The sequence below is a fragment of the Biomphalaria glabrata genome, chromosome 18 (genome assembly GCF_947242115.1).
Source record: "Biomphalaria glabrata chromosome 18, xgBioGlab47.1, whole genome shotgun sequence".
Taxonomy (NCBI): domain Eukaryota; kingdom Metazoa; phylum Mollusca; class Gastropoda; family Planorbidae; genus Biomphalaria; species Biomphalaria glabrata.
Window position 1 is genome coordinate 18,598,214 of NC_074728.1, and position 27,214 is coordinate 18,625,427.

General features: G+C 33.4%; 1 protein-coding gene across 10 annotated transcripts in view; it reads left to right on the forward strand.

Moving 5' to 3' along the window:
* LOC106062952 (unconventional myosin-Va-like) overlaps positions 1-27,214 on the forward strand; it is a 99,820-nt gene that overhangs the window by 20,292 nt on the left and 52,314 nt on the right. For all 10 annotated transcript variants that reach the window (XM_056016983.1, XM_056016981.1, XM_056016988.1 and 7 more), the window contains 21 exons: positions 2,147-2,255; positions 2,533-2,589; positions 3,211-3,355; positions 6,084-6,240; positions 11,501-11,631; positions 12,454-12,548; positions 13,053-13,160; positions 14,042-14,148; positions 14,939-15,070; positions 16,528-16,661; positions 18,231-18,312; positions 19,579-19,719; positions 20,397-20,522; positions 21,031-21,114; positions 21,918-22,067; positions 22,605-22,702; positions 23,530-23,616; positions 24,175-24,286; positions 25,548-25,759; positions 25,931-26,045; positions 27,010-27,201. In XM_056016983.1, the coding sequence (XP_055872958.1) occupies positions 2,147-2,255; positions 2,533-2,589; positions 3,211-3,355; positions 6,084-6,240; positions 11,501-11,631; positions 12,454-12,548; positions 13,053-13,160; positions 14,042-14,148; positions 14,939-15,070; positions 16,528-16,661; positions 18,231-18,312; positions 19,579-19,719; positions 20,397-20,522; positions 21,031-21,114; positions 21,918-22,067; positions 22,605-22,702; positions 23,530-23,616; positions 24,175-24,286; positions 25,548-25,759; positions 25,931-26,045; positions 27,010-27,201 (2,574 nt within the window). The remainder of the gene's footprint in view (positions 1-2,146; positions 2,256-2,532; positions 2,590-3,210; positions 3,356-6,083; positions 6,241-11,500; positions 11,632-12,453; positions 12,549-13,052; positions 13,161-14,041; positions 14,149-14,938; positions 15,071-16,527; positions 16,662-18,230; positions 18,313-19,578; positions 19,720-20,396; positions 20,523-21,030; positions 21,115-21,917; positions 22,068-22,604; positions 22,703-23,529; positions 23,617-24,174; positions 24,287-25,547; positions 25,760-25,930; positions 26,046-27,009; positions 27,202-27,214) is intronic.

The following is a 27,214-nucleotide window of genomic DNA, read 5'->3' on the forward strand; positions in this document are numbered from 1 at the left end:
ACTAATTGTCAAATGACTACTTGTTGCATACATTACGATAATTGCCTGTTTGTATATTGCATGCTGATTGTTAAAAACCTAAACGAAAATTAATTAACTCATTTTCTTGGTCAATTAATTAAAAAAAAACCACATACAACAGTTCAAACTTCAGCTTGAAACATTTGGATCTATTTATTTTTTGAGACTTCCAAATGAATCAATTCAGAGTGATTTAAATCCGACAAGCTATTTCACCAGTTGAAAAGAATCAACTTGGTGATGTTTTGGTTTCACTCCTAGCAATTAGGTTTAGTGTAGCCCAAGAACTAATGGGATATTTTGAGTTTACAAATCTTTACTAACAGTTTCTATTTTCTCAAAACCTTTTCTTGACTAATGACAGACTTTAAAAAAAAAAGAAGAGTTCTTTATGACATAATGATAATTTAAGTTTGTATAGATTTACACCAGAAGCCAGTCATCTCTGGCTACAGAAGTTGGGACTCACTTGGGACAGAATGTTAATTATATTTGTCTTTGATAGAGTTCAGTAAAGTTGTGTATATGATAGTTATGCATTGTCTATTAGCATTAAGTTGACACTATATATAAACTTGCTTTACATAACTTGAGAATTCCTGAAGATTTTTAGCAAACCTTTTTTTTTTTAAGCATCACTATTTTTGAATGCATGATGCAAGATTGCATTTTTGTAGATATAGAAACTTTATTCTACATATTAGTAAATAGCTGCCTGCTCCATTCCCCAGTCATTAAGCACCAGTGACTACAACACAATCAACAGTTTAGTGCATCAACATATATATCCCCCATTACATTTGCATTTCAGTGTTCTGTATTGAGCTAGAATGTCTTGAGAATTTTAGGCTGCTGCCAATTACCATCCATGTCACACTAATATTTGTATATCTATCTATTTATCTATATATATTTTCTTATACAGATTTTGCATCACCAGTAACATATTTCTTCGTGTAGTCTGTATTATAAAAAATATTGTTCACCTTCTTCTTCTTCTAACCCTTAGTCTGTTGGACAGTTGGGGCACCAAACAAAATCTGTTGACCCTCTTTCTCCATTCATTTGTTATATGCCTTGGATAGAATCTTTTTCAATGTTCATTCTTTTATGTTTGTCTTCTTATAAAATTGATAACGTCATAAGAACTATACCAGCTTTTCAGATATCAAATCAAATGTATTTTTGATAATGTTGAGGTTGGCCATATATGTGTTATCTGACCTCATAATAAGTACATTTATTCTTTTTAGACTATTATTTTTTTGTATCTGTCAAATGTGAGACAATGAGTTGTCTTTCTTTTATTGCTCATTGCATTTGGTCCGTATCAAAGTGTCGGATCCATAAACAACTAAATTTAATCAGCACCTAAGCTGAAGATCGATGTGCTGTTTAAAATGAGTAAACTCTGCATAATGAATCTGATCTTCCTGACCACATCATTCTTTAGATTATAAATTTAATTTCACTTCATTAGTATGACTGATCTAACACAATAACCAATGTTATTTCTTATTTATTTATAATAAAACTGGTGAACATCTTTAAAATATATATGTCTTAGGTCTCATTTCTGCTAGCAACTTACATTCATTTTTTTTAAATTCAGATTTGCAAACATTGTTGTTTGTTCTGTTATTTTGTTTCAGTTTTTTTGTTCTCATTTTTAATTGTAAAATAAGGCTATTGAATGAAAAACAAATCAGAAACATGTTAGAACGCATGAAATCAGAAGCATGAAATGAGAATGTTGTCATTTGAAAGATCTATTATTGGCAGCATCAAATTGTATAGCAACCAATTGTGCATTTCATTTTTCTACCGCATGCTATTGACACAATAATTCTTTAGAATAAATAAAAAGACAGTAAAGTTTCAAAAATATATCGTAATAAGCTTCTTGAAATGTTTAAATTATATGTAAATAAACTGTACTTGTATTATAATACACTCATCAAAAGTTGTTAATATTTAAATCATATCTCTTTTTTATTAAAGTAGAAATCAAATTCAATAATTAAATATATATTTATATATCTTTCATATATCTTTCAATGACCTAAGTCATGAATTAGATCATTATATTAAGGAAGAAAGTCATGCTTGTTTTTTATTTCTCCAGGAAGGAACTATAAATGTGACGGACAAAACACTTCCCCACTTACGAAACCCTGAGATATTAATTGGTGAAAATGATCTGACATCTCTCAGTTATTTAAATGAACCAGAAGGTTAGAGTTATTTTCTCTTATCTATAGGAAGACAAAGTTTCATGTTTGCTAGTTAGGCTTGTCCTTTTTACGATGTTTCGTTTTTTATGTCAGTTAGGCTTGTCCTTTTTACAATGTTTTGTTTTTTATGCTAGTTAGGCTTGTCCTTTTTACGATGTTTCGTTTTTTAAGTTATTATTTTATATCTTGAAAATTAAACCAAAGATTTATATGCAGAAGTTTAGATTTAAAAACCTTGAATGTAATTCTTTTTTGATTTTTAAATTGTCTTCCACAGTTTTATATAATTTAAAAGTGCGTTTTGTAGAACAAAACCTTATATATACGTACTGTGGTAAGTGTTTTTTTATTTTTTTATTTTAAGGCCTCAATCTAAAAGTATTTGTAGCATTAATTGAATTATTTGACATGTGCAAAAATTTGGCATCCTATAGATATTTAAAAGTAAATAAATTGATTTTTTAAATTCAATTTAATTGTAAATTACAATGTTTCGATATTACAAGTCTAAATTCTTAAGTGATACTGTTTTTAATTTGTAAAAAACATTTTTTTATTCAACCGTTGATTATACTTTTTTGACATAGTCATCTATAGGTCTAAAAAAAATAAATGAGTGGTAAAGTGTAAAGCACTGGGCTTTCAAATCATCTGGTCTTGAGTTCAAATCCTGGTGAAGACTGGGATTTTAGAACATCCCTGAGTCCACCCAACTCTAATGAGTACCTGACCTATGTTGGGAAAGTTAAGGGGAGTTGTTCTACTGGTCACATGGTACCCTTGACCATAAAACCGATACTCTTTACATAGTCTGCTCCCTTAGATTGCAAGATCTTAAATGACTACCATTACTTTTTTTTTCCTATTCTCTTCCTTATGCTGCAATCAAATGTTTTTAATGAAGTTTGTTCTTCAATTTTAATCAATCCTGCCATTTTTAATTTTGTTTCATCAGGTATAGTTCTAGTCGCTATCAACCCTTATGAATATCTGGATATCTACAGCAATGACATCATACAGGCTTACAGTGGACAGGACATGGGGGCTATGGACCCACACATTTTTGCTGTATCAGAAGAGGCTTTCAAACAGATGTCTAGGTTATTTTTTAAAATATATATTTAGTTGATTGTTGGCGCTTACTTTTGCTTTTGTTTTGGCTTGAAATATAAACTCACATTTTGGCTTAAGGCAAAAACAAAACAAAACAGGGGTTATATTTTCTTATGGTAAGTTTCAGGGTTAGTTGAAATACAAATGTAAACTTATGAGAAGAAAGGTCAGCAGCAAAGTCACTGAGTAAGAAGTTGTGAAAAGACATCCAAACGGTGACAAAAGGGAGTGAATCTTTCTAGGAATTTAATTTTGGTTTACTAGGTTCTAAATGAATTGTAGAACAAAACCAATGCTATTTATGTTTTTCACAAATTTAGATTATGTCTTTTTACTCAAATTTTTGGTTGTCATGTTCTCTGTTGCATAAAAATAGTGTTTTAATGGGAATGCTTATCAATATGATTCATTATGAGTATATTGCTATTTTTAGAAACCATTGTTTCTTTCTCAATGACCAGAATGAAAAACGCTTTGTCAGCTTTCAATGTCTTTGGTTTACTATTCATTTGTTTAGCTTCAATCTTTGAAACACAAAATCTCAAAAATATATTCTGTGTAATTTATTAAAACAATTTTTTTTATGGTGAAATAAAAAAAGTTAGTGTAATATGAATTACCTTATCTTATCTTATATAATACAGACGTTATTTCAAAAAAGAAGATGATTACGTCCTACGCGTCATGCATTTAGTCATGCATATTAACCAATGACTTAAATTCTGCCAAGTCACTGGTTTTCCTGGCTAGCTCAGGCAACCCATTCCATGCTCTAATAGCACTAGGGAAGAAGGAGTATTTGTACAAATTTGTCCTAGCATATGGGACGAGGAATGTGCCTTTATCTTTGTGTCTTTCAGAGTATTTTATTAAATTTTGTTTTTGTATTTGAAGATTATGGTTCAGTGTTTTATGTATGATTGCTACTTTACTTTTGAGCCTTCTGTCCTGAAGGCTTTCTAAATTTAGTGATTTTACTAAAGGTGTTACTCTAGTCAAATGTGAATATTCGTTTGTTATGAATCTCACTGCTCTATTTTGTGTCTGTTCCAGTTTCTTAATGTTTTCTTGAGTTGAGGGGTCCCAAACGGAGGATGCATATTCTATTATTGGCCTAACCAAGGTTAAGTAACATTTTAGTTTTATGTTCTTATTTGATTTATAGAAATTTCTTTTAATAAATCCTAATGCTTTGTTTGATTTTTTTGTAGTTTCATCAATATGTGGATTCCATGATAGTTTTTCATTTATTATAACACCTAGGTATTTTGCGTTTTTAGTCTGTGATACTGGTTTGCCATGAATAAGATAAGTGGAATTAATTTGTTTTAGTTTTTTTGTTACTCTTAACAACTGACATTTTTCTGGGTGGAAAGACATGCTCCAATTTGATTCCCATTTCTGTAATTCATCTAATTCTCTTTGTAAAATATCTGTGTCTTGTGTTGTTTTTATTGTTCTATATATTATGCAATCGTCTGCAAATAATCTGACTTTTGTTCCTGAACTAATGCAATTTGGTAAATCATTTATGTAAATTAAAAATAGTAGTGGACCCAAGACTGTACCTTGAGGTACACCTGAGTTTACTGTTATCGTAGTTGATTTAGAGCCATTTATTATTACAGTTTGTTCTCTCCCTATCAGAAAGTCTTTAATCCACTGATGCAGTGGACCATTAATGCCGAAATATTTTAATTTTTTAAGCAAACTATGGTGGTGAACTTTGTCAAAAGCCTTAGAAAAATCTAGTAAGATAGCATCTATTTGTTCACTATTATCTAAACCTTTTGAAAAATCATCAATTAGTCCTATTAGTTGTGTTTCACATGATCTATATTTCCTAAAGCCATGTTGGTATGGTGTGAGGACATTATGTTTGTTTAAGTGGTTTATGATGTTGCTACATATTATGTGTTCTAGGATTTTACATGTGATGCTGGTAAGTGATACTGGTCTGTAGTTCCCTGGGTCAGATTTTTCTCCTTTTTTAAATAGGGGGGTGACATTAGCTTCTTTCCAGTCCTTTGGTACTCTGCCCTGGTTAAGTGAAGCCTGAAAGAGTATTTTGAACACTGGGGCTAGCTCATTACTTAGTTCTTTGAGTAATCTAGCTGGAATACCATCAGGTCCAGAAGCTTTATTTGGTTTGGTGTTGGCTAATAGTTTTTGAATTCCATTTTCTTGTACTACTATATCTTCTATGTTGTCTACTTGGTTCAAATTCAGTAATATGTCTTTGTCTCCTGGGGCTGAGAATGCTGATGCAAAGTATTTGTTTAGAATGTTTGCTTTAGTTTCATTATCATTATGTATTATGTTATGTTCATCTTTTAATGGCGCTACGCCTGTTGTTTCCATTTTCTTAGACTTAATGTATGACCATAGGTTTTTGTTGTTATCTTTAGATATTACATTGTTTATGTATTCACTCTGCAGCTGTCTGCTTACTTTTTGGGTTAAGTGTTTAATTTTTATATACTTTTTGTAAACTCTTTCTGCATTAGTTTCTTTAAATTTTCTATAGAGGTTTTCCTTCTGTTTACAAAGCTTCTTTAGTCTATTATTAAACCTTTACAGTCAGTAGTAAGTATATTAATAATGGGCTGTCTATGTTTGAATATTTATTTATATTTTTGTGTGCCAAGCTAAACTATGTTGTCATATTTGTCTGTATTTATGTGTACTACAAAATGGATTTCTACATTAACGTAGGTTTGATCGCAACCAGTCAATTATTGTCAGTGGAGAATCAGGAGCAGGGAAAACTGTCTCAGCCAAGTTTGCTATGCGGTACTTTGCCACAGTGGGTGGTTCCCAGGCAGAAACCCAGGTGGAAAGAAAAGTTTTGGCTTCCAACCCTATAATGGAGGTATGTCCTATTTGTTGGCCTTCTTCAGTCGTAAGGACGATGGTCCATCTTGTAGAACACTTTTTCATGTGACTGTGGAGCTTTTTTTTTTTAAAGACTCCAGTCCACATCTATTGCAGGTCAAAGGGGCTTTCGCTTTGGTGGTAGATATTTTTCAAGTGGCACGCTTTTTTTCTAGAGCGGAGGCCCATGTTCTTTCACTGTCTATAGCTTTCTTGGTCACCATCTCTCTCCAGGTGGAGAGGGACTTGTTGGTTAATACGGTGTTTATACATATATATATATATATATATATATATATAAAATGCCTTTTAAACCATACAAGATAGAAAGGCTTATTGAGAGGATTATAGGAAACAGACAATTCAGAAAACTCATTCATAGTTCAAATTAATAATCTTTAATTAATATGAATGATTGGAGTGATCGTTAAATGAACTTGTGTGTTACCCGTGCTTGTAATCGTGCTAGTATTTGTAATCGTGTTCGCATTATCGTAGTCTGTGAATCGTGACCAGTCTGTACTGTGTTATTGTGTGTATCAGTCGTGTTTTATTGAAATAAAGCCTTGTTTCTAAGGTTATGAATTGACTTAGTATATTACAATTTATTTCAATAAAACCATTCTTAAATGGACAAGTTTTTGCGTCCCAATAGACTGGATGCTGATCCTAGTTCTACTAATGCTTCAGTTACATGGAAACATTGGATTTCTTGTTTTGACAGATTCGCAACGAAGGTAGGGGCTAGTGAAAGCGAACAGTTTGACCTGCTATGCAACTTTGTGTCTCCATCCTTATATCAGTATATTTCTACCTGTTCTAAATACTCAGAAGCAAAATCTATTCTTGAGAATTTATTTGTGAAGGCCCCTAATGAAACATTGGCCAGACATTTGCTTGCAACTTGCAAACAAGAAGTCGATCAAAGTCTTGATCAATTTGTACACAAGCTGAGAGTGATGGCCAGAGATTGTCAGTTCCGAGCTGTCAGTGCTGACAAAAATGAAGAGGACGCCATTCGCGATGCCTTTGTTAGCGGCATGCGTTCGAGTGTAATTAGACAGAGGCTACTTGAGAAAAGATCCCTTGACTTGAAAATGGCTTTAGATATTGCCAAGACTCTCGACATGGCCCAAAAAGAATCCAGTTCGTTTAGTACTCCGTCTCAATTGGTAGAGTCACCTCTTTCGTCATCGGCAATCTCGACCGAAGAAATGGTGGACTCAGAAACAATCGCAACAGTGAATACTAAATGTTTCTTTTGCGGAGGTAGTCGGCATCTCAGAGCGAAATGCCCTGCCAAAGACTGCATGTGTCATTCGTGCGGGAAAAATGGACATTTTTCGAAGGTTTGCAGGTCTCGCAACACTCCTATAACCAAAACAAAAGTCAAAACATCTCCTAGCCACGAGATTAAAAGACAATCTTGTAAAGATTGTAGCTGCATTAAGGACTCTACACATCTAACATCACTAATTGCTACTTCGTCTGTACCTGGTTTAACTAAATCAACAGTACACATCTCTGTAAATGGCGTGAACCTAAAAGCCCTAATTGATACAGGTAGCGGGGAAAGCTACATTTCTTCAAACATACCAAGAGAGTACGATTGGTCAGTGACACGTTCAAAGCACAAAATTTCTATGGCGTCATCTCAACTGTCAAGCGTCACAAGAGGCCACACGTTTGCATCGCTAAAATACAAAGGGGAAGTTTACAATCAATTCAAACTTTCGTTACTAGATGAACTTTGCACTGATGTAGTGCTTGGGTTAGATTTCCTCGCATTACACAAAGAACTGATAATTCCATTCAACGGTGGTCGACCTGCATTTCATGTCTGCTCGCTCAATGCTGTTAAGGTAGAGGCACCACAATTGTTTGCAAATTTATCCCCTGATTGCAGACCTATTGCTACTAAATCTCGTCGTTACTCCTTCCAAGACACACAATTTATTAAAGCTGAAGTTGAGAAATTGATACGAAACGGTATCATTGAACCTTCCAAATCACCTTGGAGAGCTCAAGTCCTTGTCACGACCAATGAGCGGCACAAAAAGCGAATGGTCGTTGATTATAGCCAAACTATAAATAGATTTACTTACCTGGACGCTTACCCCATGCCTAGAGTGGATGAAATGGTGGAGAAAATTTCCAGGTATGAAATCTTTAGCACATTGGATCTGGAGAGTGCTTATCACCAAATACATCCAACAGAGCGAAAAGAAATACACAGCCTTCGAAGCTTGTGGTAAACTCTACCAGTTTTGCAGAATACCCTTTGGGGTCACTAACGGTGTAGCTTGCTTCCAGAAAACCATAGACACTATTATAGAAAAAGAAAAGTTGTCTGACACGTTTGCCTATGTCGACAATGTAACAATATGTGGTACAGATGTAGACTCCCATAACAAAAATCTGTTGCATTTTCAGAAGGTAGCTCTGGAATACGGAATAACTTTCAACGAAAGTAAAGTGTATTTGCTACTAAGAAGGTAAAGCTGCTTGGATATGAAATATCCAAAGGGCATTTGAAGCCGGACCCTGATAGATTTCAAGCTCTGCGAGATTTGCCACCTCCAAAAGATCTGAAGTCTCAGAAAAGGATTGTAGGACTTTTGGCATATTATGCTCACTGGATACCAAATTTCTCCGACAAAATGTATCCTATAATGAAAAATCAAATTTTTCCTGTACCTACAGAAGTAAAAACAGCGTTGGAAGACTTGAAAGAAGAATTGCAGAAAGCAGCAATTTTCACCATAAAGTATGACCATCCTCTAATTGTGGAAACTGACGCTTCTGACATCGCAGTAGCTGCCACTTTAAATCAGGAGGGAAGACCTATTGCATTCTTCTCTAGAACTCTTTCACCTACTGAAAGGCATCAATCTGCCATAGAGAAAGAAGCCACTGCAATAATTGAAGCCATACACAAATGGAAGCATTATTTGTGTGGCAATCACTTTACCCTTATTACGGACCAGCGGTCTATTTCATACATATTTAAAGACACCCATGACAAGAAAATTAAAAACGATAAGATACAAAGGTGGAAATTGGAACTAGCAAGCTTCAAGTTTGATATACGGTATAGACCTGGGAACGCCAACACAGCAGCAGACACCTTGTCTAGAGGGCACTGTGCAACCATGACGAAACAAAGTAGCCTGAAGACGTACCATGACTACCTGTGTCATCCAGGTGTCACTAGACTTCTACATTATGTCAGGTCAAAGAACTTACCCTTCTCGGTTGAAGAGGTCAGACAGACCATTCAAAAATGCAGAACCTGCAATAGAATTAAACCGCAATTCTATAAGGAATTTGCAGGTACGCTCATCAAGGCCACACAGTCGTTTGAAAGAATAAGTGTTGACTTTAAAGGTCCTTTGCCATCAGCTACTCGCAACAAGTATTTGTTAACAATGATTGACGAGTATTCGCGGTTTCCATTCGCTTTTCCCTGTCCTGATATGACATCTAAGACAGTAATAAAGTGCTTCGACCAGTTATTTTTCCTCTTTAGAACACCCAGTTACATCCACTCTGATCGTGGCACATCATTTATGTCCACAGAAACTACAGAATATCTACATTCTAAGGGCATAGCCACTAGCAGGACAATGCCCTATAATGCCAAAGGAAATGGGCAAATAGAAAAGCTGAATAAAACATTGTGGCAGGCTATTTTATTAGCATTGGACTCAGGGAAGTTGGAACTATCACAGTGGGAATCTGTGTTGCCCCAGGCACTTCACTCAATTCGATCATTACTGTGTACTTCTACTAATGAAACTCCACACGAACGGATCTTCAAATTCAACAGAAGATCGCCAACGGGAACATCCTTGCCTACTTGGCTACAGAACCCAGGCAAAGTATTACTAAAATCCCCTGTAAGATCTTCAAAATTTGACCCATTGGTACAAGAGGTTGAACTTATTAGCTGCAACCCACAGTACGCCCACATACGATTTCCAAACGGCCGGGAGGAGACAGTGTCGCTTAGGCACCTGGCACCAAAGGAAAGTTCCATGAACGACTATTTCGAACCAGAGAACGGTATTCTGCCTCAAGAGGTCGGTGACTCTTTGGATCTCTCACCAGGGAGTCGCTACGGGCCTGAAACTATCAGTAATTCACAGAGTCCCACCCCAATGATGTACAACCAGCCAGAAGTCATCAGTGACTCTCAGGGGAGCCACCCAATGCCAGAGGCCAATATTGACTCGAGTCCCGTACAGGACAGTTACGACTTGCAAGGAGAAAAGTCTACGCCAGAGATACCTCCGGATCCTTCCCTTCATACGCATGGTTATAACCTAAGACCCAGAAAGAAATAAAGGAGGGGTGAATGGAGTGATCGTTAAATGAACTTGTGTGTTACCCGTGCTTGTAATCGTGCTAGTATTTGTAATCGTGTTCGCATTATCGTAGTCTGTGAATCGTGACCAGTCTGTACTGTGTTATTGTGTGTATCAGTCGTGTTTTATTGAAATAAAGCCTTGTTTCTAAGGTTATGAATTGACTTAGTATATTACAATGATAAATTAGAATTTGAAAAAAAAAGATTATTGAAATTAGCAGACTTTTTCACGCTCTGTATTGGGCAAAAGTATTGACCTATTGAAATTAGCAGACTTTTTTTCACATTCGGTATTAGGCAAAAGTACTGACTTAGCACACCAGACATTGTCAGATTTTTTAAACCATTGTGATTTAAGTTTTCAATTATGATAAGATAATTGTATTGGTCCAAACAAATGGAAATTCCATTTGACTACAACCATCCAATGTAAGAGAGCTTGCATAATGGACTTTAGATTTGTATGTGTGGTTCTTTTTTTTTTTTTTTTTGTAAAGATTTAACTTTTTATTACAATCTTTGTATAAATTAATCACCTTCACCTATCCCTTAGTCTGTTGTACAATTGGGGCATTATACAAGAACTGTCAACTGTCTTTCTCCATTCCTCTCTGTATAAATTAATATTCAACTATAAAACTATGGTTTTGATATTTATAATAATAGATGCTGGTCTAGCTAGTAAAACCTATTAATGCAAACTATTGCCAGTATAATTAATGAAACATTTTATTACAAACATTGTTACATTAATAAATAAATATTAATAATAAGGCTTGTCTTTGAGTCTGAAGATTAATGAGGAATGCAATATTTCTCGTGGCTACACACGTTTAATTACCCAACAATACAGAACCATCACAATAACTCCTTGAGTTTTTATCTCCAGGCCATTGGTAATGCTAAAACAACAAGAAATGACAACAGCAGTAGGTTTGGCAAGTATATTGAGATTAGCTTCAGTAAACAACACTCCATTGTGGGGGCACACATGAGAACATACTTGCTGGAGAAATCCAGGTAAGAAACATAGCCTCACTTTCAAGTCATTTTCAGAGTCAGATCAGTTTTCCATAATTCATGATGATCAGGTTAGAAAGACCAGAAACATGCACAGGTTTTGTTCAAGAATTACTTTGTTTGGTATCTTAAACAAGGGAAAGAAATTTTACTTGACTGAGGTGGTGGTATAAGCTGAATTAGACCCTTTTGTAGGTCACTGCTTTAAAGTAAGTTTGAAACAAACAATACATAACTATACTATCTTCTATTTTCATACTTTACATTTTAATAAGTCTTACAATGAGAGAGCTTGGGTCTCATTCCTATCTAATCTTATATGATACAGACGTTACTTCAAAAAAGAAAATGATTACATCCTACATGTGCCCCTAGGTCAATCTAGTCATGCATGTTAATCAATGATTTAAATTCTGACAAGTCACTGGGTAAAATATCTTTTAATGATTGAAAATGTTAGGGTTAGGGCATCATTCATTGTTTCGTCTTATCTTATCTTCCTATCTTATATGATACAGACGTTACTTCAGAAAAGAAGATGATTACGTCCTATGTGTCATGCATTTAGTCATGCATATTAACCAATGACCTAAATTCTGCCAAGTCACTGGTTTTCCTGGCTAGCTCAGGCAACCCATTCCATGCTCTAATAGCACTAGGGAAGAAGGAGCATTTGTACAAATTTGTCCTAGCATATGGAGGAGGAATGTACCTTTATCTTTGCGTCTTTCTGAGTATTTTATTAGATTTTGTTTTTGAAGATTATTGTCCAGTGTTTTATGTAGAATTGCTGCTTTACTTTTACTTTCTTTCATGTCACAGGGTCGTGTTCCAGGCATCAGAAGAAAGAAATTACCACATATTTTATCAGCTGTGTGCCTCTGACGATTTGCCAGAGTTTAAAGATTTTCATCTAGGTAAGTAATAGGAAATAAAAAGGAACAGATTACATTGCGCAGGTCACCTTGAAAGAATGTGAACAGAGGAGCAAAGATAGTTCAATCAAGTAAAGGATTGTAACATTAATAATTCTAGATTGTTAAAAAGTAAAAGCTCTTTGTGAGACTAACAAATGCGTTCACTAGACCCATTTGTGTTATGTGCAGATCAAAAGGTTGCCCCATTTTCTATCACTGGGCCATGTATTTGTGTTAAAACATCTTTATATCAAACTCAATTTTATTTATCCTTCTAGCTCTATTCATTCAAATTTATTGTTGATAGGAAATATTCATTAAGTGAGATATTCAATAATGAGGTTATCATTTTTATATTTAATAAAAAATAGTTTTTTTCCACTTAAGATAAATTGCTTAATTCATATTGTAAGATGGCATCGCTATATTTCATTACCAGACCTTTTGAACCATGTGATGGTATTGTTATATTTTTAACGCTGTTTTTAATTACTTTGTATCCAGGCTCACCGGAAGATTTTTTCTACACTAGTCAAGGAGCAGCCCCACAGATCAGGGATGTGGATGATGCAGAGGAACTAGTCAAAACAAGAAAAGCTTTCACAACATTAGGTGAGCATGGGTTTAGTTTAGGAATTTGGTGAGCATGAGTTTAGTTTAGGAATTGGGTGAGCATGAGTTTTTTTTAGGAATTTGATGAGAAAAATTTGTGTTTAGGTATGAGTTTTGTTTAGGAATTTGGTGCACCATAATGTGTGATGTTCATCTATTTTTGACATAATTCATAGCAGGGGATTGTCATCTATAAATCATGACTGAGTGGACTTAAGACCTCATTTCCTCTAAGATTTGGTAGCTTTAGTGACTTTGGTGACTTAAATTTAAAAAAAAGACAGCTTTATGTTTATTTCAAGGAACAGTCTCAAAGGCAATTTTTACATCAAAAAAAAAATAAATGGAAAGTTAGATGAGATGTTTTAAGAATATGATGGATCTTGAGATACTTGGATTCTTTGAATTGCAATATTACAGGCCAGTCACTGCAATATTACAGGCCAATCACTGCAATATTACAGGCCAGTCACTGCAATATTACAGGCCAGTCACTGCAATGTTCTTAAAATGTTGTTTAATGCCAAACATCATGTCATTGCAGATAATACAATGTTTTTCTTTTATACTTAATGGAAAGTATATACAATGATTTGACTTACAGGGGAAAAAAAAACAACTAATAATTTTTTATTTTGTTTATCATATTGACTTTGTTTCATTAGAGATTTTTAAAGTTCTTCTATATTTAAGAAACTCTGGATTATTTAAAAGAAAATTGTGCTTAAACATCTCTATTATAAACAGTTGTCTTTACCTTGAACACTTTTAAGTTTTGATGTTCTGCTCCAATTCATTGTCTTTTGAAAAGCTTGATATTGCCAGAATAGTGCATATGATATATTTACGTTGTTTTTTTTTTTCACTTTTATGTTTGACAGGATTCCCAGAGAAAGATCAAATGATGATTTTTCGAATTCTAAGTGCTGTGCTCCATTTTGGAAATGTTACCATTAAAGAGAAGGAAGGAGAGTCTTGTGAGATACCAGTGAGTCTGTGCTACCTTTTATTTCATATGGCACTTTGACATGTTTCTTTTTGACACTCAAAAACTGCCAGTTTGTGATTTTATTAAAGTCAGGTTCCTTTAAAGTAAAGCAGTCTGCATGAGTGTTTTAATCTGAAAGCTTAAATCGGTGGAGTGGTATATTCTTCGATGGGAAACCAGTTGCCTATCACATCTCACCAGTTTACTGAGATATGGTTCCATTAGAGTATAGTTCTCATGTTGCCTAATATATTGTATGTTTCAGATCATATACAATATTATTTGTAGCTGTTTTATGTAAATATTTTGTTTTATTTAGTTACTTTATTTAGTTTCATAATTATAGAGAATATATTTGCAAATTTTGAGTTCTAAAAAAATAAATGTATTGTTTTTACCTTTTAGATTTACATATCTATATAGAGAAAAGTGAAAAGTCATTTTTAAAATTAACATTTTGTATGTTTTTCTTGGGTTATAGATAATTTTAAACTAATATCTACAGATTTTGATATATACTTAATCATAAAATCAAAAATGACTAAAAAACAAAAAAGAAGCTGACATAAAAAACATGTACTTCTAAATGCTTGTAAAATTGTTGAATCCGAGTTATTTGTTCATGGCTTCAGTATATTGTTGCCTCTAGGTGTCTACATGACCTGACAGACATTCTATTTGTAATTTTCACTGTGTCCCTTGCTCACAGGCTTTGAAAGGGACCACCACTGCTTCCTCTACTATCTTAGTAAATTGTTGAGAGAAGCTTTTTTTCTATCCTGTACTTTAGGCAAAAGATCCATCCATCACAATCATGTGTAAACTGCTGGGCATTGAGGAATCACAGATGAGGATGTGGCTGTGCCACAGGAAGATTCAAACAGTCAATGAGACGCTGACCAAACCATTGACAGAATCACAGGTTAGTGTGTTTCTGCTTGGTTCTCTTTTTTTATATTTTTATAAAGCTTATATATCAACTCACTCGTCTGTCTGTCTGATAAAAGTGTGTAGACGTTATTTCTCCCACACCCATTCTCGGATCAAGTTGAAACTTCGCATTATTATTAATTGACATAGACAAGACATGAATCAATGAAAAAAAGGTAAAAAACTAATTAAATAGCAACAAGGGCTTAATTTGTTGGGTTTATTCACCTTAAATAATTGTTAACACTATTTCTGCCTCATGCATTCTCTGAACAAGTTTGAAACTTTAAACAATTATTTATTGTACCTAACAAAACATGAATCTATAAGCAAAAATACTCACTTAGTCAATTAGTTATTGCTGATTAATTATTTTGTTTGATATCAAATAAGGGAAATAGTTTGTACATTTATTATAGATTTATTTATTTAGATATAGTTTTTAATGACAGAGCTCTTCCTTATGAGATAAGCTTTGTTTTTTTTTTAAAAAAAGGATTTCTTATATTTTGTTTGCACAGAAATTAAGATAATTAGCACAAACCTCCTGCAGGGGGATGAAAGCTGGCAGGGTTTGAACTCATGACTATTGCGATGGCAGGCCAAAGTGCAAAGCACACAACCTGGCACCACAGTTGTGCACTTTGTTTGTTTTTTTGCCATTACTCTACACAGTTGTGCACTTTGTTTGTTTTTTTGCCATTACTCTACACAGTTGTGCACTTTGTTTGTTTTTTTGCCATTACTCTATGCCAAAGAAGATTTCCTTTAGATCACAAGGTCTGCAATATTTTAAGTTTCAATATCACTGCCTGGTATGGCAATCTGAGCATTAAAAATAAAAATAAACTTTATAGAATCCTAAATGCTGCTGGCAAAATCATTGGCAAAAAACAAAACCCATTTGGGCAGTTGTTTGAGACAAACATCTATAAAAAAGCTAACAAGATCCTCGAAATAAAGAATCACCCTTTGTGTCAGGATTTTGTGATTTTACCATCACAAAAGATATACAAGACACTGATAGCAAAGACAAACAGACACAAACACTCTTTTGTTCTCCTGGCAATCCATTAAATAAGAACAATCTGGTATAGACTTTGTCATTGTAAATTATGAGTGAGTCTGGTGAGAATGTACTCTTTGGTTTCTTATAGTTATAATGTTTTTTGTTTGGTGTAATGCACAAATTGTAAGACAGACAGTAAAGATTATTATTATTATTATTATTTATTATGAAAGGGGAACTTTCCCTTTTTTATTTACTATTCCTAAGAAGAATGACCAAATAACTGGTTGCTAAGAAAATTGCTAAACATCAGAAAAAGTACCACCATACTTCTTTTCACTATGAAATCACATAAAGTCTTTAATGAGATGTTAATGTAAAAAAAGTGTTTGTTTTTTTTTCTTCATGTTAACATAATTTTCTTTAATTTTGATGTCTAGGCCAGTTTTGCCAGAGATGCCCTGGTCAAGTATATCTACTCTAGTCTGTTTGATTGGATAGTTACACAGATCAATAAAGCTTTACAAAGTAACACAAAGACATTCAAGTTTATAGGTGTCCTTGATATATATGGGTCAGTGGTTTTCATACTTAGCATATTTCTGATTATACCTAGGTTTATTTTCACTCCATGATTCACATATTCATGGCCAACCCACTGCAAGCTTTTAAGACAATGAGTTAACAATTGTCAAATTTATTCATTGTTAGATATATTTCTTGGCTTCTTTTTTTACAATGCTTATATTAACTCACTTAGTATCTTTCTTTTATGTTCATCTCTTTTCTGTTCGTTCATATCTTTTCTGTTTGTTTATATCTTTTCTGTATGTTCATATCTTTTTTGTTTGTTTATATCTTTTCTGTATGTTCATATCTTTTCTGAATGTTCATATCTTTTCTGTATGTTCATATATTTTCTGTATGTTCATATCTTTTCTGTTTGTTTATATCTTTTCTGTATGTTCATATCTTTTCTGTATGTTCATATTATTTCTGTTTGTTTATATCTTTTCTGTATGTTCATATCTTTTCTGTATGTTCATATCTTTTCTGTTTGTTTATATCTTTTCTGTATGTTCATATCTTTTCTGTATGTTCATATCTTTTCTGTATGTTCATATCTTTTCTGTTTGTTCATATCTTTTCTTAATGTTCATATCTTTTCTGTATGTTCATATCTTTTCTGTATGTTCATATCTTTTCTGTATGTTCATATCTTTTCTGTTTGTTTATATCTTTTCTGTATGTTTATATCTTTTCTGTATGTTCATATCTTTTTTTATGTTTATATCTTTTCTGTATGTTTATATCTTTTCTGAATGTTTGTATCTGTCCTGTTTGTTTATATCTTTCTTGATGGTTCAGATTTTTGCATTTTACTAATTAAATAAACACTTAATCTTAATTGATTGAATTGTTTGTACAGGAAATATACTAAGCTAAGGGGAGATAGCCTTGTGTAGAGAAGTAAGCCATTGGAATTGAAAGATAGCTAGAGCAAAATAAAGAAATTGGATGAAAAATTTAAAATTATATCAAAGATTGTATGATAATTTAAAAATTATATTAAAGACTTTATGTATATTAATCAATTATAAAGAAAACTTTGTAATGGATTTGGTAATAAACATTGTCTTAATTACCATTTTCACAAAGGATTTTTCTTTCTACAAAAATACCATTTGATGAAATTGTTTAATTTACATAAAGAGTTCTGTAATTGATACTCTACTAATATAGTATACGGCGAAGCATGACTAAATTAATTTGCGGTTCAGATTATTATTTTTAACAAAATCAATGCTTATATTAAAATACTCTAGGAAAAAAAAAAGCAAAGCACTGGGTGTGTTTAATATTTCTGTAGAACTCTCCTGTTGAAAAAAAACAACAAACTAGAGCTTTCTTTTTATTGTACATTGGAGAAGGATTAAATGACCAGTTTCTTATGTTTAGATGAACTTTGCAGTGGTCTACATTCCCAACCACTGATGATTTTAGTGTTTTCTGAGGCTCAACTAAGCTTGCTAGTCAAATATCATTGCATTCAATGGCTACTTGCACCCAGCTTTTAATCAGTATATTTGTTTGTCTTGTTCAGGGGGATTTACTCTTTGAAAATCATTATTTGTTTCCTTAGGTTTGAAACATTTGCTGTGAATAGTTTTGAGCAGTTCTGCATCAATTATGCTAATGAAAAACTTCAACAGATTTTTAACATGGTAGGTACTAACTCTTTCTCTTCCTAATTATTTTCCAATTTCCTATGGAAGTATCCATTTTAATCATATACATTTCACTACTCTGTTATGATTAAACTTAAATAATTTTTTATTGTTATCAGGAAATTTTTTTTATTTGATATAGATTTAAATGGGTATGGATGCCTTTTTTTAGATTAAAAAAAATGTTTGAATTAAATTTTATTTTGGTAAATGAAATTTAAAAATAAAACTTACTGATTGTGGATTAGTCTCAATAGAACAAGGTATAGACTAGGTCTAGCTATATGATGATTGCTATTGATAGTTATTCATGATATCACAAAACTTAATGCCTAACATGTATCAAATAATAACATCAAATAATTGTCTTGAGCTCACTATCCCATGTTACCACCATACAGAAAATTAGTATTAAAAAAATAGAGCCTTCCCACTCTTTAAAAACATTGTTTTCGGTAAAAACACTTTGAAAATGAAAAAAAAATCTGTGTTTTCCAAGGGGAAACTATTCAAGATTTAATTTTAAGCAATTAAAAACATTTTGGGAGGAAAAAAACAAACAATTGACTTTCAAAGCATTGATGATAATATCATCGATTCAGCTGAAGGAATGGGGTCAAATCAACCATTGTATCATTGATTAGGAGAGAAAGAGTTAACATATAAGGTAAAATAAATCTTTTCCCATAACCAAGTTTGTGTATAATGTCAGGTTCTTTGCTTGGCTTATTAAGGGTTACTTATGAACAAGTACTCTAGATCTCTAATAAACATTTAATGATAACAAATATATATATTCTAAAAGAATCCAGAACAACTTTATCTCTCATGAAATTACACGTTTTTTATGTACATAGAAAACACTCTGTAATAGGAAACAAAAAATCTGTCCTCTTCTTCTATGTGGTAAACACCAGTATAGGAAAAAAAAAGACCCCACTGACTAACACACTATCTCTCACATACAAGGAAGAATAAAACATTCTGGTCACATCACAGCAGACTTTTCACATTCATAACCTGGGAGTCAATAAACAAAGTGGTATAACTCTATCGTACCTAAATATCATCAAAGAAATAAAATATTCACTCATCCCATACCTGCCCCTGACATATGTGTCTTCTATATATTGTTAGATTTAAAAGAGAATGAAAATTGTTTAGTCTGAGCTGACAAAGAAGAGGGTTATTAAATCCTAAAGAATGTGTTACTTTACTGCTGCATCAGAAGTGACCTATATTTGAACTCTTTATATTCCACAGCATGTCTTTAAACTTGAACAAGAAGAGTATGTGAGAGAAAAGATTGAGTGGTCTTTCATTGACTTCTATGACAACCAACCATGTATAGATTTGATTGAAAGCAAACTTGGCATATTAGACTTGCTGGATGAGGAGTGTAAGGTAGGAGGTGAAGGTTACTACCTCAACTCAAAAGAAGATGCCAGATATTTTACAAATACTTATGTCACTTTATCATTATTCAAGCTTCTAAATTTTAAAATACTACTTTGCTGATGATTTTAAATAAACCTTTGTGATAGGAAAATGTAAAGGAGTAAAATAAAAAAACAACAACAGTATTTTAATGAAACCCCAAGAAAACAAACAAATTAATCAATAAATTGTCTTCCATTTCAACTTGTGGAATTTCATCTTCTTGTTTTTCAAAAGACATTTTAGCAGGAAAATCCAACAAGGAAAAACAATGTGTCACTATAATGTGACTCTATAAAACATTTGAGGGATAAAATCATCATGTGACTTAATATTGTGCTTTTAGATTGAGCATCTATTAATTAAAGATGTTACAGCTCATGTTCATGTGAAACAGAAAGGTTGAGGCACATTCCTCATCCCATATGCTAGGACAAATTTGTACAACTACTCCTTCTTCCCTAGTGCTATTAGAGCGTGGAATGGATTGCCTAGCTAGCCAGGAAAACCAGTGACTTGGCAGAATTTAAGTCATTGGTTAATATGCATGACTGAATGCATGACGCCTAAGACGTAATCATCTTCTTTTTTAAAGTAACATCTATATTATATAAGATAAGATAAGGTTGGTCTCTGTTTTTCAGATGCCCAAAGGCTCAGATGCCAACTGGTGTCAGAAGCTGTATGACAAACACTTGAACAAATCACAACATTTTGACAAGCCTAGAATGTCAAGGTCAGCATTCATCATCAACCACTTTGCTGATAGGGTGAGTAACTGTTTAACAATGTTTTTTTCCTGTCTAGCTGATCATTACCAGAGATTTTTCCATGCTATGACGGCTGAGGGAACAACAGTTTAGGAAAACAATTTTCTTATAAAAGCAATGATATCATTTCATCTTCTAGTTAGTGTTCAATATTTAATAATTATTAAAAAGGCCTTGCCTATTGTAATATTAAGATCATGTATATTGGCTTTGGATCCTGTCAAATATTTGTGGAAAGCATGTGTCCAACTAAGTTCAATAAAACTGAAAAAGGAAATCTCTTTATAAAAATGGACAAATAGATGATTTTAAATAATGATAAATTTGTAGTTGTAAATTATCCATTGTCACTTAGCATACAATTACTCACTGTTTGATTATATATATAAGTTATAATAACAAGAAAGTACAGGATTTCTGCTTTGCCTGTAAACTGTTGGTCATAGGCATGTAACTGCCTTTACAATCTTTTAACAAAGAACTGTATTTTCCTATTTGATTGTTCCAGGTAGAATACCAAGCTGATGGTTTCTTGGAGAAAAACCGAGACACAGTACTGGAAGAACAAATCAATACACTGAAAGCTAGTGAGGTAAGTAGTATCCCCTTTCAGATCTTGTGATCTTTGTGGCTGATTGTTTCTTTGGTCGATGGTTAACTAGAGTGTCATGTGGCCAGGGCAATGACCAGCCACCTTTACTTTCCCTAACTAATGTCAGGAAACCATGGGTGGACTCAGGGGTGTCGAAACAAGATCAAAATGTAAAATCACTGTCTTCACCTGGATTTTAACTCAAGACCCTTCCGTTGGAAAGCAACATTTTTTATAACTGATCCACCCCTTCCCTTCTTGCTATGAAATATTAACTGTTTTGATTACTTTATACAAGTAATTATGTTTTCATTATAAATTCCCAAAACATCATATGGAGTACAATTTTTAAAAATTGAGTTGAAAGAAATAAGAATTGACTATAAATTATTTATTGATTCTTGTCTTATGTTATGGCACGATTAAGAATTAATTATTTGTTTCGTGAATAGGGTAAGTTTTTACTTAGTGACGATGACATGATATAACTTTAACAAGACAAAACGGGATATAAGTCGACATAAGTAAGACGCTTTCATAACAACATAGAAATAAAGAGCTTTTTATAAACGGCTAGAAGTAGATGACATTCGACTGTTCCCTTCATTGGTATTAAAAGTGTTTGCTGTTCAACACCAGAGTCGACTATCTATATTAATTGTTCGGCCTTTCGCCGGTGTTACTGAATTATTTTGAGTATTACCTCCAGTTCATTGTTTGTATTCGACACCGCGGAAGCGCCTTAACACTTATGATGTCAGTGTGATTGATTGATTGTATTGTTCTCTATCTTGGGTTTATAGTATGAGCTTGTGGCAGAGTTGTTCACAGAGGAGTCATCCTCCAGTGCCCAGGCTGGGGCCAAGAGGGGTCGGTCATCATCTACCACTCAGCCAATCAAAGCACAGCCTAAAGCTGGCAGCAAACAGCATAAGAAAACAGTTGGTTCACAGGTAGGTGCTATTCAAACATTACAATCATTATTTCTAAAACTCTGATCCTGAAATTTTAAGTATTTAGTTTCTTTTCGAAAGTATTTTTTTTTTTATAAATCTCTACATTCAGAGGTGTAGCTAGGGATTTGGGGGCCTGGATGCTTGACCTCTTTAGGGGCTCCTACATTTTTGCATTCGACATCATGACATGAGATAATGGTTTAATATTTAATGTAAAAACAAACTTCAGACACATTAGGGGGGGCCCTCTCAAGTGCGGCCCAGGAGGATTTTCAAATTTGGACACTTCCCCCGAGCTACGCCACTGTCTAGATTTGGAAATAGACATTTTTTTAGCTGGTTTAGTCATACTCTTTATTGATATAGATTACATATGCTGTGTATATTATTATGTTTTTTTTTCTTGAAACAGGCTTAAAAATTTTGACTTTAAATTACTTAGTTTAGAAAAAAAAAATTAAAAATTCTTAGGCTCTTAATAATTGTTTGTCATTTAAGCTCTGATTAGTTTAAAGTTATCAATTCTATTTACAGTTCCGAGATTCTCTGTGTGCCCTCATGGAGACTCTAAATGCTACCACACCACATTACATCCGATGTATCAAGCCTAATGACTTGAAAGAGGCGTTTGCGTAAGTAATTTTACATTTTAAAGGCTTTTATGTGAGTCCCTTTTTACAATACCTCTATCTTAATATCTTAGTGTGTGGAACTGGTACTTGGATCTTGAAAACGAAAAAAATAAATTTGATTTGGCTAGAGAAAGAGAAAAGATTTATCTTGAATGGATAAAAAAGTCTTCAGATATTTCTGCATGGGGGGATGTGGCAGGGTGAAAAAAGTTCCATTTTTTTAAAAACCTAACATTCATTAGTGAATATTGCTCAATAAGTTGTATAAAGGAGGTTTTATCTTTTTTAAAAAGTATTTTTTTGTGTTTTTCTTGTTTATTTTAGAAATTAAGATTTAAATTACCATCTCAATAAAATAAACTCCACACAATTCTCCCTTTGTAGCCCACTCTTATGAAACCGTAAACCATATCCTTTTTGAATGCCCCTTCCTAGTCTGCCTTAAGCAGACCCTACTACCACTCCAGCCCAACATAACCAACACCCTGTATGGCAGTGCTGAACAACTTAAGAAAACAGCACAATATTTTTCCTTGGCACAGTCTGCAAAAGAGCTTACAGTTCAGCAGCAAAAAGCTGGCGAGTAGAAAAAATTAAGATTCTTTTATCTTGTGTAAAATGATTAAAGTTGTTCAATTTTTTGTAGATCATTTTACTTTTCAATAGAGCACACCTATGTGCTGTGTAAAGGCCCAGTTTTACAAGTGTATTTCAATTTAAACAAATTAATTTGTAATTTAGTTTAAATCTTAAGCATATACATATATATTTATCAAAATAAAAAATTGCTTGAGCATTAACGGACATGTTCATTTTTATCTGATAAGATTTGACCCAAAGAGAGCTGTGGAGCAACTGAGAGCTTGTGGTGTTTTGGAGACAATAAGGATCAGTGCTGCTGGCTATCCATCTAGGCAAGTGCTTAAGGAATTGTGTTGTCACTGTACTGTGTAGTAACTAAAAAGAGTTTTTCTGTTGTCTGTGTTACACTTGGCATCACCTCACACTGTATTGAAATAAATGTTTTTAACAACCTCATGACTTAACATTGTCAATAGTCACCAAAACACCACTTTCTTAGTTTTTTCATGTTTTTTCTTAGAGGAAGTAATATAGGTCAAATGGTATTGGGGAAATGTTTAGAAGTCTTGACTCCCATCATTTTATATTTACACTCTTTTATAAAAATGTATTTCATCTTAATATTTTGTTGTTGCTGTTTTTTTTTTTAATTTCTTAAAATTTCTATTTTAAAATAAGCACAATTTTTAAGCCAGATCAAAATTGATTGCAGTCTATAGATTTTTTTCCTTGAATATTCATTAGACTAATTAAATCCTCTTCTTAATCCACATCTATTTAAATATTGTTTTTTATTTACATGTTTTTTTTTTTGTTTTGAAATATTGTTCGTGAAATAACTAGAATATATCATCTGGTGGTGATCTATAGACTTATTACTTCCACAACAGGTGGACCTACCCAGAGTTCTTTCAGAGATACAGAGTTTTGGCCTTATCAAAACACATCTTTAAAAATGACATGAGAAAGACGTGTGAAGCTATTCTACCTGCATTGATCAGTGTAAGTTGTTGTTTTGTTTGACTTTTGTCATGACATCAACTGTGTTTCCAACATAAGCTCATAAGCTTTAACTATTGTTGAAGACATAGCTCTAGACTGCACTAGATGGAGAGAGATGGTGACCAAGAAAGCTATGGACAGCGAGAAAACATGGGCCTCAGCTCTGGAAGAAAAGCGTGCCATACGAAAAATGGCCAGCTTTTCTACCACCAAAGCGAAAGCCACTTTAACCTGTGATATTTGTTGACGGGAGTGTCTCTCCAAAATATGGCTACACAGTCACATGAAAAAAGTGTTCTAGATAAACCAAAGTCGCTCTACGGCTGAAAGAGGCCAACAAAAAAAAAGGTCCTTTCTTGCTAAAAAAAATATAAATTAAATGTAAAAAAAAAATTTTATAATAAAAAATCTTTATTTGAAATAGCAATTTATAATTTAAACTATCAGATCAAGTCATAAAATGCTACATCATATATAATTTTTTAATGGATAGTATAGAATCACTAATACTAGCTTTTAAACTAAGGAAAAACTTGCTACATTCCCAATGCAAGATCTATTAGGGAAAAGTCAGAGCTCAAGTTTTCATTTTGAATTTTCAGCTCTGCCAAAGGTTTTCTTGGTGTATTATGGTGCATTTTGGTGTGGGTGATAACACTCTTCTAATGCAGAATGTCAGCCCTGTCATTGGCTTGTAGCTCCAAACAGCTAGTACAACTTTAAATAATAAACAACTTGAACAAACTTCTCTCCTGAACATTAACTTAATATAACTTTTCATACATTATTAAAAAATTTAACTTGAAATTAGATATAGATTTAATAGTAATGAACAAATGAATGTTTAAACAAAATCTTACAAGAAAACAACTACATGATGATGTCTTTAGGTCATCTGCTGTTTTACATCTGCATTTTTGCATTACACAAGAGCCTCTTTTAATTTCATCATCCTCACTACATATCCACTGAATCGCTTAACATCTCGTCACCATCACCTAGGAAACACACCAAGTATGCTGGACATGTAATCCCATTTGTGCATTCCACAATGCTCTTAAGGGGTTCAGAGCCTTCTGTATACTCTCCTTCTGAACATAGTGGTTACAAAATGATGCTAGCTCCTAGTTAATCATTGTGAACTGCTACATCATCGTATTCTAGTTGTCTTTGTCGTGATCAGCTTGGTTAACAGTTTTGGTCACTTCACATTTCATCAGCTACATTGACAACATTTGTTTGCTTTTTTTTAAACTCACAGGACAATGACAAATACAGATTTGGAAAGACTAAGATATTCTTCCGAGCAGGCCAAGTGGCATACTTGGAAAAACTGAGAGCTGACAAGTTGCGGGCTTGTGGTGTGATGATACAGAAACACATCCGTGGCTGGCTGCAGCGGAGAAAGTACCAGCGTGTACGCAAGTCTGTCCTTCTGGTCCAGACATTTGGACGTGGTCTATTGGCCAGAAGGTAAAAATGCAAAACATTTCATTTGAAATATTGCAGTATTTTGTTACCAGTAGTGTTTATGACTTCCTTCACTTAGAAGCAGTGTCTTCAGTTCTTTAATGTTTTTTTTTTTTGTGTTACAACTTTATTGAGATGGATAAAATTAATATTTCATTTAATGTACACCCACAGACATGCAGATTTCCTCCGAAAAACCAGAGCTGCTACCCGCATCCAGGCCAGATGGAGAGGCTACAGGCAACGTCAAAAGTTCAACAGCATTCATTCTGCTGTCGTTGTCTTACAGGTAATGTAGATTTTGAAAAACTAATCTTTGTTGGATGGTTTTAAATTCCATAATTCACAATTTAAGTTCTCCTTTGAGACATTTCATAATTTGGATTTCAGGAATATCTATAATATCTATTTAAAATGTAGGACTTAAAAATTAGAATGCTTTGCGTTAAAAACCCTGCAATTCCTCCATCCAATGTGTGGCTCCTTTTATCAGGATGCAACCATATTTGATACCCTTGGGCAGTTGAAATTTCATTACATTGTGCTTTCCTTGCTTGTATACAATCTCTTTTGCAATGATAAATCTGAGTGGATTCTTTGTCCATACTCAGACACTACTTGCTCCCTAATGGAATAGAAAGCAAATAAGAAATATACAAATATCCATTAATTGAAATACACAAGTTTTAATTAAATAATTTCATCTTGAATATATAATATATATTATAACATATATTAAAATCAATATTGAATTCACATAAAATAATTTTTTTAACCCAAACTATCTCTTTATATAATGGAAAGATAACTCTTTTATTTCTGCAAGTTGAACTAGAGTTACCCCACATAATTTGCGCTGTGACAGAGCGAAGCTCAGAAAAAAAATAGTCAGGGGGCGTATGCGACGCCGAGTGTCAGCTCGTTATTATTAATTAAACTAACCAACTGCATTAATGTACCCAATAAACCTTGACAATAAGCTCACTTTTCCTTTTATACTTTTTTTAAGAATGTATTAAGCAAAGTTGAAGGTTAGGTCACCAGCTCATGAATGTGACATTTACCTCTCATTAACTAACCATAGAAGTCTAGGTCTGACCTTCACCCCTAACCCTTCACCCCTAACTCAAAACATAGAATGCTAAACATATTGAAAGGAATGGTCCAATAAAGTTTTACTTGTAGCAAATTTTTACTAGTATATGAGTGTTTTTTAACAGTTTCTTAATTTTTTAATTCTGACTATATTATAGGCACACGTGCGTGCCATGTTTGCCAGGAAGCGTTACATGGAATTGCTCCGCAGGCATAAGGTCCTGATCCTCCAGAAGAACATCCGAGCCTTCACCCAGAGGATGAAGTTCAAACGAGTCATGCGAGGTATCGTGCTGGTGCAGAGTCACTTTAGACGACGCAAGGCAAAACTGCAACTCAAGATCTTGAAGGTAATTTGTTTTC